This window comes from Scyliorhinus torazame, chromosome 6 (genome assembly GCF_047496885.1).
Source record: "Scyliorhinus torazame isolate Kashiwa2021f chromosome 6, sScyTor2.1, whole genome shotgun sequence".
Classification (NCBI taxonomy): domain Eukaryota; kingdom Metazoa; phylum Chordata; class Chondrichthyes; order Carcharhiniformes; family Scyliorhinidae; genus Scyliorhinus; species Scyliorhinus torazame.
In genome coordinates, this window is record NC_092712.1 from 61819452 (window position 1) to 61832624 (window position 13173).

The 13173-nt window shown below is 59.6% G+C and overlaps 1 protein-coding gene across 2 annotated transcripts in view; it reads right to left on the reverse strand.

The window, feature by feature from the left end:
• The window catches only part of larp4b (La ribonucleoprotein 4B), a 190830-nt gene that overhangs the window by 98797 nt on the left and 78860 nt on the right, over nucleotides 1-13173 (reverse strand). For both annotated transcript variants that reach the window (XM_072508268.1, XM_072508269.1), the window contains exon 5: nucleotides 12100-12193. In XM_072508268.1, coding sequence (XP_072364369.1) covers nucleotides 12100-12193 — 94 coding nt within the window. The remainder of the gene's footprint in view (nucleotides 1-12099; nucleotides 12194-13173) is intronic.

Genomic DNA, 13173 nt, shown 5'->3' on the forward strand with positions numbered 1-13173 from the left:
CGTTCCAAGTTCCTCAAGTACGCTGTTCAGGGTTTGTATGCCTAGAACTATTGGTGATCTGCCCAATGGCAGGTGCTCAGTTCATTTCTCCACATCAAGGTCCTGCACTTTCCTGGAGTTGCGCGCAAGAGCCTCCCATTTGCAACTTAAATGAGCAACATGACGAGAAAAAGAATATTAGGTGGCCTCCCACAGCCTTCAAGGTGCATGTTTAAAGGAAACAAGTCCTCTTTCCCAAGGACCCTCCACGTGCAAGCAGTTGTTGTCTTAAGGTCCGAGGTTCCCACCATTATTGCCAAATATTTGCTGGTTCCACCAACATTGGTTATAACCCACAGGACAGGGTAGATAACCCAGAGGTCTCAAGTCACACTGTTACCCTGTGCCCACATACCAGCTTAAAATGCTCTAGTGAGCTATTTCAAGTTAGAAGGCAAAGCACATCGCGGATGGTAAATTTACAGATATACATTAAGTAACCGAACAGATCAGGGAGCGGCAGAAATCAATTACCGGTTATGCATCTAAATCAAGACAGAAATTGGGGCACAGCTTTGATCTTAATAAAGCATATAAGCAAACATTTCTAGTCACTGTCCTTGGGCAGAACACATGTAGAGTTATGAATTGGGCCAGCACAGTGGTTAGCACTGCGACCTCAAGGCACCGAGGTCTCAGATTCGATCCCGGGTCACTGTCCGTATGGAGTTTGCACATTCTCCCAGTGTTCGCATGGGTTTCGACCCCACAACCCAAAGATGTGCAGGGTAGGTGGATTGGCCATGCTAAATTGCTCCTTAATTGGAAAAAAAATGAATTTGGTATTCTAAATTTATTCTTTAAAAAAGTATGAGGTGGACTGGGTTTGGCTTTAACGTTTGATGAATACATGATTAGCCATAGTCTGCATTCAGATGTCCTAAGGAGTGATCTTGATTTGGTGCATTGTTTCCTGGGATGCTAAAGTCTGGCAACCCGAACTTTGCTGGATCTCCATGAAGGTCATTGCCACCGCTCCAACTCCAGCCAGCCCTCACTCTCCAACTTGGACAAACTTTTGGGTCCCTTTTCTTTATAAATTGATTTTTTCTTTTAATTCACGTTGACTGGTTGCTAAGTTAGGTCTTTCCAAACTGATGACGGAGATGATAATAATTATTAGTGTCACAAGTAGGCTCACATTAACAATGCTACAAAGTTATTGTGGAAATCCCCTAGTCACCACACTACGGCACCTGTTCAGGTACATGGAGGGAGAATTCAGAACGTCCAATTCCCCTACTCCTAACAAGCACGTCTTTCAGGACTTGCGGGAGGAAACGGGAGCACCCGGAGGAAACCTACGCAGACACGGGGAGAACATGCAGACTCAGCACAGACAGTGACCCAAGCTGGGAATTGAACCCTGGTCCTGTGAAGCAACAGTGCTAACTATGCTGCGACATGATAGGTTTTACTATTATACCATATTGTAGTAGACACTTTGTAGAAAAGGTCAAGCTATGTCTGTGCACCTTCGCATCTAATGTAAAAAGTTGTGCCAGCAGAAAGTTCCCTTGATGGCTACATCTACAGGAAGTATCATTAGCTGCAGAAACTCTAGCTGCAGCTAGAGGCACTATGATGCATTCAAACGGTGGAGGTTTACATGGATTTCACATTTAGAGAGACAGTCAGACTACAGCCAAGTGCACAAGTTGAGAGGAAATAGATAACCGCCAAAAAGAGAAACATAGGTAGCGTCTCTCTCCAACCACTTTTCCATTTTGGATACTGGTGAGTGAGGTGCTTCCTCAGAGGACTGTAGCAAGAACAAAATTTGCAGCAGCACAGGTGATTCAGCTGCACAGGAGGAGGAAGAATTGAAGTGAGATAGTGGCAGGGAATTCAATAGTTAGGAGCATAGAGGTGTTTCTGCAGCAGTGGACATGTCTCCAGGATATGTTGTCTCCTGGTACCAGGGTCAAGGATGTCAGAGTGGCCGCAGGACACTTTAATTCGTTATACGGGATGGGGGATTTGCTGGCTAGGCCTGCATTATCACCCATCCTAGCTGTCCTCGAAACGGTGGTAGTGAGCTGCCTTCTTGAACCACTGTAGTCCGAGAGGTGTAGGAACCCCCAGTGCTGTTCAGGAACAAATTCCAGTATTTTGACCAAGTGACAAGTGAAGGAACGCCGATATAGTTCCAAGTCAGGGTGAGTGAGTGACTTGGTAGGCGATCCTCCAGGTGGGGGTATTCCAATATATCAGCTGCCCTTGTCCTTCTAGCCCAGTTCAGTTTCTGTCAAAGGGTTCAACAATGGTAATGCCATTGAATGTCAAGGGGCGATGGTTAGATGCTCTCTTGTAGGAGATGTCACGGCGCGAATGTTACTTGTCACTTGTTAGTTCAAGCTGTAACTGAACAGCTCAGCCAAGGACACAACAAGATCTGGAACACAAGTCTTCTGGAATATTGTCAGGGTCCATAGCCGCTGCAGTATCTAGTGCCTTCAGCTGTTTCTCGAGATGATGTTGAGTGAATCGAATTGGCTGAAAACTGACATCGGTAATGCTGCAGACCTCCGGAGGCAGAGATGAATCATCCACTTGGCACATCTGGCTGAAGATGCTAGCAAATGATTCTGCCTGATCTTATGCACTGATGTGCTAAGCTCCTCCATCACAGAGCTATTAGCTGCTGCTGCTTATACTGTTTGGCACACAATACTGTGTTGTAGCTTCACAAGGTTTTTAGGTATGTCTGGTGTTGCTCCTGGCATGCCTGCCTGCACTCTTCAATTAACCTGGGTTGATCCCCTGGCTTGGTGGCAATTGTAGAGTGGGGATATGCTGGGCCATGAGGTTACAGATTGCGGTGAAGTACAATTCTGCTGCTGCTGATGGTCCACAGCACTTCATGGATGCCCAGTCTTGAGCTGCTAGATCGATTTGAGGTCTATCCAATTTAGTACGGGGCAGTGGGTATCCTCAATGTGAAAACGGTACTTGGTCTCCACAACGGCTATGCAGTGCTCACTTCTCCAGTCAATGGACAGTTGCATCTGCGGCAGGCAGGTTGATGATGATGAGGTCAAGTATGTTTTCCCCTCTTGTTGACTTCCTCACCACCTGCTGCAGTACCAGCCTAGCAGCGAAATCATAGAATCCCTACAGTGCACAAGGAAGCTATTTGGTCCATCAAGTCTGCACCGGCCCTATCCCCGTAACCCCACCCAGGGGCTTTTTAGCATGGCCAATCCACCTAACCTGAAAATGAAATGAAAATCACTTATTGTCACAAGTAGGCTTCAAATGAAGTTATTGTGAAAAGTCCCGAGTCGCCACATTCCGGCGCCTGTTCGGGGAGGCTGGTACGGGAATTGAACAGTGCTGCTGGCCTGCCTTGGTCTGCTTTAAAAGTCAGCAATTTAGCCCCAGTGTGCTAAACCAGCCCCTGCACATTTTTAGACTGTGGGAGGAAACCAGATCACCCGGCACAAACACACGCAGACATGAGAAGAATGTGCAAACTCCACACATAACAGTCGATTTGTTGAGGTCACCTAGGTCAACTCCCTGCCAACTGTGCTGCCATCCATCTCTGCTGGGTCTGTGTTGCCAGTGGATCAGGACATACCTAGGAATGGGTGTCTGGGACATTATCTGTAAGGTATGATTCCATGAGGCTGTTGCTCAACTGTCTGTGAGACAGCGCTCCCATTAGCACAAGCCCCCAGAATAGGAAGGAGGACTTTGCAGGGTGGATAGGGCTGGGTTTGCCATTGTCGTCTCTGGTACCTTGGTCAATGCCAGGTGGTCCATCCGGTTTAATTGCTTTTTGTTTCATTTGTAGCAGTTGGATGCAACTGAGTGGCTTGCGAAGGCAAGAGTCCATCACATTGCTGCGGGTCTGGAGTCAGATGCAGGCCAGATGGGTTTTTACAACAATCTTGTGATCATTAGACTTTTAAATTCAGTTTTTAAAATCCTGGTTTTAAATTCCACCATCTGCCATGTTTGGAATTAAACTCAAGATTCCCAGAGCAATATTCTGGGAAGAGAGAGAAGAGTGTGAACAGCTAGAAGTCATGGTCCACATTGGGACCAATGGCAAAGGTAGTATGGCCAATTCAACTGCCTGCACATCAATGGGTTGTGGGGGTGAGATCCACGCAGATACACGGGGAATATGCAAACTCCACAAGGACAGTGACCGGGGGCTGGGATCGAACCCAGACCCTCGGCGGTGTGAGGCAGCAGTGCCAATAATGCACCACCGTGCTGCCCCACGAGCAATAATCTCAGGATTACTCCCAGCACCAGTAGCATAGGAACAGTAAGCTTGAGCAGTTCAACGTGGCTGGAGAAAAGAAGTCAAAGAACAAAGAACAAAGAAATGTACAGCACAGGAACAGGCCCTTCGGCCCTCCAAGCCCGTACCGACCATACTGCCCGACTAAACTACAATCTTCTACACTTCCTGGGTCCGTATCCTTCTATTCCCATCCTATTCATATATTTGTCAAGATGCCCCTTAAATGTCCCTATCGTCCCTGCTTCCACTAACTCCTCGGGTAGTGAGTTCCAGGCACCCACTACCCTCTGCGTAAAAAACTTGCCTCGTACATCTACTCTAAACCTTGCCCCTCTCACCTTAAACCTATGCCCCCTAGTAATTGACCCCTCTACCCTGGGGAAAAGCCTCTGACTATCCACTCTGTCTATGCCCCTCATAATTTTGTATACCTCTATCAGGTCGCCCCTCAACCTCCTTCGTTCCAGTGAGAACAAACCGAGTTTATTCAATCGCTCCTCATAGCTTATGCCCTCCATATCAGGCAACATTCTGGTAAATCTCTTCTGCACCCTCTCTAAAGCCTCCACATCCTTCTGGTAGTGTGGCGACCAGAATTGAACACTATACTCCCAAGTGTGGCCTAACTAAGGTTCTATACAGCTGCAACATGACTTGCCAATTCTTATACTCAATGCCCCGGCCAATGAAGGCAAGCATGCCGTATGCCTTCTTGACTACCTTCTCCACCTGTATTGCCCCTTTCAATGACTGTGGACCTGTACTCCTAGATCTCTTTGACTGTCAATACTCTTGAGGGTTCTACCATTCACTGTATATTCCCTACCTGCATTAGCCCTTCCAAAATGCATTACCTCACATTTGTCCGGATTAAACTCCAAGTCGGAGGAGAACATTTGCTTTCTGAGGCATTGGAGCCAGTTCTGGAGCAGGTGTGACCTGGACAAGGAGTATCGGTTACACACCTTAACAGAACTGACTAATGTCCTTGTGGGGAGGTTTGCTAGCTTTGTGAGGGAAGGTTCGGAGGAGTTCAAAGTAGATTGACATAGGGATGGGAACTTATGGGGAAATTCAGAGTGTAGAGAGCGAGAGCGGGCGCGGAGAGAGCGAGAGCGGGCGCGGAGAGAGCGAGAGCGGGCGCGGAGAGAGCGAGAGCGGGCGCGGAGAGAGCGAGAGCGGGCGCGGAGAGAGCGAGAGCGAGAGCGGAGAGAGCGAGAGCGGGCGCGGAGAGAGCGAGAGCGAGAGCGGAGAGAGCGAGCGCGGAGAGAGCGAGAGCGGGCGCGGAGAGAGCGAGAGCGGGCGCGGAGAGAGCGAGAGCGGGCGCGGAGAGAGCGAGAGCGGGCGCGGAGAGAGCGAGAGCGGGCGCGGAGAGAGCGAGAGCGGGCGCGGAGAGAGCGAGAGCGGGCGCGGAGAGAGCGAGAGCGGGCGCGGAGAGAGCGAGAGCGGGCGCGGAGAGAGCGAGAGCGGGCGCGGAGAGAGCGAGAGCGGGCGCGGAGAGAGCGAGAGCGGGCGCGGAGAGAGCGAGAGCGGGCGCGGAGAGAGCGAGAGCGGGCGCGGAGAGAGCGAGAGCGGGCGCGGAGAGAGCGAGAGCGGGCGCGGAGAGAGCGAGAGCGGGCGCGGAGAGAGCGAGAGCGGGCGCCGAGAGAGCGAGAGCGGGCGCCGAGAGAGCGAGAGCGGGCGCCGAGAGAGCGAGAGCGGGCGCCGAGAGAGCGAGAGCGGGCGCCGAGAGAGCGAGAGCGGGCGCCGAGAGAGCGAGAGCGGGCGCCGAGAGAGCGAGAGCGGGCGCCGAGAGAGCGAGAGCGGGCGCCGAGAGAGCGAGAGCGGGCGCCGAGAGAGCGAGAGCGGGCGCCGAGAGAGCGAGAGCGGGCGCCGAGAGAGCGAGAGCGGGCGCCGAGAGAGCGAGAGCGGGCGCCGAGAGAGCGAGAGCGGGCGCCGAGAGAGCGAGAGCGGGCGCCGAGAGAGCGAGAGCGGGCGCCGAGAGAGCGAGAGCGGGCGCCGAGAGAGCGAGAGCGGGCGCCGAGAGAGCGAGAGCGGGCGCCGAGAGAGCGAGAGCGGGCGCCGAGAGAGCGAGAGCGGGCGCCGAGAGAGCGAGAGCGGGCGCCGAGAGAGCGAGAGCGGGCGCCGAGAGAGCGAGAGCGGGCGCCGAGAGAGCGAGAGCGGGCGCCGAGAGAGCGAGAGCGGGCGCCGAGAGAGCGAGAGCGGGCGCCGAGAGAGCGAGAGCGGGCGCCGAGAGAGCGAGAGCGGGCGCCGAGAGAGCGAGAGCGGGCGCCGAGAGAGCGAGAGCGGGCGCCGAGAGAGCGAGAGCGGGCGCCGAGAGAGCGAGAGCGGGCGCCGAGAGAGCGAGAGCGGGCGCCGAGAGAGCGAGAGCGGGCGCCGAGAGAGCGAGAGCGGGCGCCGAGAGAGCGAGAGCGGGCGCCGAGAGAGCGAGAGCGGGCGCCGAGAGAGCGAGAGCGGGCGCCGAGAGAGCGAGAGCGGGCGCCGAGAGAGCGAGAGCGGGCGCCGAGAGAGCGAGAGCGGGCGCCGAGAGAGCGAGAGCGGGCGCCGAGAGAGCGAGAGCGGGCGCCGAGAGAGCGAGAGCGGGCGCCGAGAGAGCGAGAGCGGGCGCCGAGAGAGCGAGAGCGGGCGCCGAGAGAGCGAGAGCGGGCGCCGAGAGAGCGAGAGCGGGCGCCGAGAGAGCGAGAGCGGGCGCCGAGAGAGCGAGAGCGGGCGCCGAGAGAGCGAGAGCGGGCGCCGAGAGAGCGAGAGCGGGCGCCGAGAGAGCGAGAGCGGGCGCCGAGAGAGCGAGAGCGGGCGCCGAGAGAGCGAGAGCGGGCGCCGAGAGAGCGAGAGCGGGCGCCGAGAGAGCGAGAGCGGGCGCCGAGAGAGCGAGAGCGGGCGCCGAGAGAGCGAGAGCGGGCGCCGAGAGAGCGAGAGCGGGCGCCGAGAGAGCGAGAGCGGGCGCCGAGAGAGCGAGAGCGGGCGCCGAGAGAGCGAGAGCGGGCGCCGAGAGAGCGAGAGCGGGCGCCGAGAGAGCGAGAGCGGGCGCCGAGAGAGCGAGAGCGGGCGCCGAGAGAGCGAGAGCGGGCGCCGAGAGAGCGAGAGCGGGCGCCGAGAGAGCGAGAGCGGGCGCCGAGAGAGCGAGAGCGGGCGCCGAGAGAGCGAGAGCGGGCGCCGAGAGAGCGAGAGCGGGCGCCGAGAGAGCGAGAGCGGGCGCCGAGAGAGCGAGAGCGGGCGCCGACAGAGCGAGAGCGGGCGCCGACAGAGCGAGAGCGGGCGCCGACAGAGCGAGAGCGGGCGCCGAGAGAGCGAGAGCGGGCGCCGAGAGAGCGAGAGCGGGCGCCGACAGAGCGAGAGCGGGCGCCGACAGAGCGAGAGCGGGCGCCGACAGAGCGAGAGCGGGCGCCGACAGAGCGAGAGCGGGCGCCGAGAGAGCGAGAGCGGGCGCCGAGAGAGCGAGAGCGGGCGCCGAGAGAGCGAGAGCGGGCGCCGACAGAGCGAGAGCGGGCGCCGACAGAGCGAGAGCGGGCGCCGACAGAGCGAGAGCGGGCGCCGACAGAGCGAGAGCGGGCGCCGACAGAGCGAGAGCGGGCGCCGACAGAGCGAGAGCGGGCGCCGACAGAGCGAGAGCGGGCGCCGACAGAGCGAGAGCGGGCGCCGACAGAGCGAGAGCGGGCGCCGACAGAGCGAGAGCGGGCGCCGACAGAGCGAGAGCGGGCGCCGACAGAGCGAGAGCGGGCGCCGACAGAGCGAGAGCGGGCGCCGACAGAGCGGGCGCCGACAGAGCGGGCGCCGACAGAGCGGGCGCCGACAGAGCGGGCGCCGACAGAGCGGGCGCCGACAGAGCGGGCGCCGACAGAGCGGGCGCCGACAGAGCGGGCGCCGACAGAGCGGGCGCCGACAGAGCGGGCGCCGACAGAGCGGGCGCCGACAGAGCGGGCGCCGACAGAGCGGGCGCCGACAGAGCGGGCGCCGACAGAGCGGGCGCCGACAGAGCGGGCGCCGACAGAGCGGGCGCCGACAGAGCGGGCGCCGACAGAGCGGGCGCCGACAGAGCGGGCGCCGACAGAGCGGGCGCCGACAGAGCGGGCGCCGACAGAGCGGGCGCCGACAGAGCGGGCGCCGACAGAGCGGGCGCCGACAGAGCGGGCGCCGACAGAGCGGGCGCCGACAGAGCGGGCGCCGACAGAGCGGGCGCCGACAGAGCGGGCGCCGACAGAGCGGGCGCCGACAGAGCGGGCGCCGACAGAGCGGGCGCCGACAGAGCGGGCGCCGACAGAGCGGGCGCCGACAGAGCGGGCGCCGACAGAGCGGGCGCCGACAGAGCGGGCGCCGACAGAGCGGGCGCCGACAGAGCGGGCGCCGACAGAGCGGGCGCCGACAGAGCGGGCGCCGACAGAGCGGGCGCCGACAGAGCGGGCGCCGACAGAGCGGGCGCCGACAGAGCGGGCGCCGACAGAGCGGGCGCCGACAGAGCGGGCGCCGACAGAGCGGGCGCCGACAGAGCGGGCGCCGACAGAGCGGGCGCCGACAGAGCGGGCGCCGACAGAGCGGGCGCCGACAGAGCGGGCGCCGACAGAGCGGGCGCCGACAGAGCGGGCGCCGACAGAGCGGGCGCCGACAGAGCGGGCGCCGACAGAGCGGGCGCCGACAGAGCGGGCGCCGACAGAGCGGGCGCCGACAGAGCGGGCGCCGACAGAGCGGGCGCCGACAGAGCGGGCGCCGACAGAGCGAGAGCGGGCGCCGACAGAGCGAGAGCGGGCGCCGACAGAGCGAGAGCGGGCGCCGACAGAGCGAGAGCGGGCGCCGACAGAGCGAGAGCGGGCGCCGACAGAGCGAGAGCGGGCGCCGACAGAGCGAGAGCGGGCGCCGACAGAGCGAGAGCGGGCGCCGACAGAGCGAGAGCGGGCGCCGACAGAGCGAGAGCGGGCGCCGACAGAGCGAGAGCGGGCGCCGACAGAGCGAGAGCGGGCGCCGACAGAGCGAGAGCGGGCGCCGACAGAGCGAGAGCGGGCGCCGACAGAGCGAGAGCGGGCGCCGACAGAGCGAGAGCGGGCGCCGACAGAGCGAGAGCGGGCGCCGACAGAGCGAGAGCGGGCGCCGACAGAGCGAGAGCGGGCGCCGACAGAGCGAGAGCGGGCGCCGACAGAGCGAGAGCGGGCGCCGACAGAGCGAGAGCGGGCGCCGACAGAGCGAGAGCGGGCGCCGACAGAGCGAGAGCGGGCGCCGACAGAGCGAGAGCGGGCGCCGACAGAGCGAGAGCGGGCGCCGACAGAGCGAGAGCGGGCGCCGACAGAGCGAGAGCGGGCGCCGACAGAGCGAGAGCGGGCGCCGACAGAGCGAGAGCGGGCGCCGACAGAGCGAGAGCGGGCGCCGACAGAGCGAGAGCGGGCGCCGACAGAGCGAGAGCGGGCGCCGACAGAGCGAGAGCGGGCGCCGACAGAGCGAGAGCGGGCGCCGACAGAGCGAGAGCGGGCGCCGACAGAGCGAGAGCGGGCGCCGACAGAGCGAGAGCGGGCGCCGACAGAGCGAGAGCGGGCGCCGACAGAGCGAGAGCGGGCGCCGACAGAGCGAGAGCGGGCGCCGACAGAGCGAGAGCGGGCGCCGACAGAGCGAGAGCGGGCGCCGACAGAGCGAGAGCGGGCGCCGACAGAGCGAGAGCGGGCGCCGACAGAGCGAGAGCGGGCGCCGACAGAGCGAGAGCGGGCGCCGACAGAGCGAGAGCGGGCGCCGACAGAGCGAGAGCGGGCGCCGACAGAGCGAGAGCGGGCGCCGACAGAGCGAGAGCGGGCGCCGACAGAGCGAGAGCGGGCGCCGACAGAGCGAGAGCGGGCGCCGACAGAGCGAGAGCGGGCGCCGACAGAGCGAGAGCGGGCGCCGACAGAGCGAGAGCGGGCGCCGACAGAGCGAGAGCGGGCGCCGACAGAGCGAGAGCGGGCGCCGACAGAGCGAGAGCGGGCGCCGACAGAGCGAGAGCGGGCGCCGACAGAGCGAGAGCGGGCGCCGACAGAGCGAGAGCGGGCGCCGACAGAGCGAGAGCGGGCGCCGACAGAGCGAGAGCGGGCGCCGACAGAGCGAGAGCGGGCGCCGACAGAGCGAGAGCGGGCGCCGACAGAGCGAGAGCGGGCGCCGACAGAGCGAGAGCGGGCGCCGACAGAGCGAGAGCGGGCGCCGACAGAGCGAGAGCGGGCGCCGACAGAGCGAGAGCGGGCGCCGACAGAGCGAGAGCGGGCGCCGACAGAGCGAGAGCGGGCGCCGACAGAGCGAGAGCGGGCGCCGACAGAGCGAGAGCGGGCGCCGACAGAGCGAGAGCGGGCGCCGACAGAGCGAGAGCGGGCGCCGACAGAGCGAGAGCGGGCGCCGACAGAGCGAGAGCGGGCGCCGACAGAGCGAGAGCGGGCGCCGACAGAGCGAGAGCGGGCGCCGACAGAGCGAGAGCGGGCGCCGACAGAGCGAGAGCGGGCGCCGACAGAGCGAGAGCGGGCGCCGACAGAGCGAGAGCGGGCGCCGACAGAGCGAGAGCGGGCGCCGACAGAGCGAGAGCGGGCGCCGACAGAGCGAGAGCGGGCGCCGACAGAGCGAGAGCGGGCGCCGACAGAGCGAGAGCGGGCGCCGACAGAGCGAGAGCGGGCGCCGACAGAGCGAGAGCGGGCGCCGACAGAGCGAGAGCGGGCGCCGACAGAGCGAGAGCGGGCGCCGACAGAGCGAGAGCGGGCGCCGACAGAGCGAGAGCGGGCGCCGACAGAGCGAGAGCGGGCGCCGACAGAGCGAGAGCGGGCGCCGACAGAGCGAGAGCGGGCGCCGACAGAGCGAGAGCGGGCGCCGACAGAGCGAGAGCGCGCCGAGAGAGCGAGAGCGGGCGCCGAGAGAGCGAGAGCGCGCCGAGAGAGCGAGAGCGCGCCGAGAGAGCGAGAGCGCGCCGAGAGAGCAAGCGCGCGGAGAGAGCAAGCACGCGGAGAGAGCAAGCACGCGGAGAGAGCAAGCACGTGGAGAGAGCAAGCACGTGGAGAGAGCAAGCACGTGGAGAGAGCGAGAGTGAACGTGTGGAGAGCCCAAGAGCAAGACAGACTCACTGACTAGAGGCAAGGAATGAAAAAGATGCAATAACATTGATTGGCTTGGCATATAAACCATCAACTTGTGGATGTGGTGTACACAAACAAATTTGCAAAGATATCAGAGGTGCAAGAATTATTTATTAATTATTATGGGGGCTTCACACATAGACTGGGATAGAAATAGTGCAAAGGGACGGGGGGGGAAGGAGAGAGAGAGAGAGAGAGAGAGAGAGGGAGAGGGAGGGAGAGAGAAAAGTTGGCTATGGAAAAGGACAAGGAACAATCCAGAGCAGGGATAATTAATCGGGGGAAAGCCAACTTTGACAGGATGAGAATGCATCAGAGTCAAGTGAGTTGGAATCAAATGTTCACCCAGTCTAATCCTTTCATACGAAGGAGATTCCAGTTAATATTGATAAAGTTGAAATCCCCTACTCTATAACCCTACCCCTCTTGCACCTCTGATTTGCTGACATATCTGCTCCCCTATCTCCCCACTGTCTGCTGGGAAGCCTGTAGCATAATCCCAGCAAAGTGATTGCTCTATTTTCATTTCTAAATCCCATCCATGTGGTCTCATTTGAAAAGCCTGAGACATCGCCTTCATTACTGCAGTGACGGTCTCGGATCAATAATGCAATGCCCTCTTTTCTCATTTCCCTCTTGTTGAAAGATTGTGGGGAAAATCAACAATAGTAGAGATGACACAACATTCATTTTAGGTTTAAATAAAAGCAACGTTCATTAAAATTAAGGACTAACCGAGACAAGCAGAACTCCAGTGTCTTTTTCAGCAGCTCTCGAAGGTCTTCTTGACCAACTGTCTCCTGTTCCAATAGCGTCTGATCTCCTCCCCCTACAAACCCAAAAGAAAACAAATTATCCAGGAAAATGCGCTTGCACACATCACCAGGCTTTATCTAATACAGTGTAACTCATTAATCTCTCTCATCCAGGTTTCATTGTTGGGCTGTCATTGATCACAAGCAGATGAACTACAGGGATAAAGAATCCAATCTTTAATGGCTAATTTACAAATTTAAATCCTACCAGGGGAGGAAACATAATACGGCAACTAGGCTGTGCAAGATCTGCCAGTTACAAGTTATGGGAGGAGAGAATTTTACCACATATCTAGCTTCAAAGGCCAGCAAACCTAAAGGTTTTCAAGGAAATTAAGAGAAAAATGTCTGAAGTATAGTAACAGAAACTGTAACATTTAAATATGCTGAAACAATTGAATGCAGTAACTGGTATGAACTCACTAGGAGAGTAGAGCACGATATCCCAGGCTAGTGCTTGCACATTTTTGCTGAATTTGCTTGTATTTAGCGAAAATTAAAAGCAGATGCTTCTTTTAAACTCATACCTTCCCATTTTATAACATTTTGCATCAAGGTGAAAGCCATGAAAAAAACTCATTGATCACACAGCAGTACAAGATAGAAATCCAGAACTGGAACACTCATCAAAAAGCTTGCCCCAGCAAAATATTTCAAATTCAAAAGCACCCACTGACATTAGAATTATCTGAGTTTGGAATAATATTGCCACTGAAGTGGAGTATGCAAGAGCTGAAGGGCAACAAGCTTCACGAACAATTCCAGAAGACATGCAATGGTTGAATTTCAGCAACACATCCATGCAGACACACTAACATCATACCAACTACAGCATCTGTAGGGGCTGGTTTAGCACAGGGCTAAAGAGCTGGCTTTTAAAGCAGACCCAGGCAGGCCAGCAGCACGGTTCAATTCCCGTACCAGCCTCCCCGAACAGGCGCCGGAATGTGGCGACTAGGGGCTTTTCACAGTAACTTCATTTGAAGCCTACTTG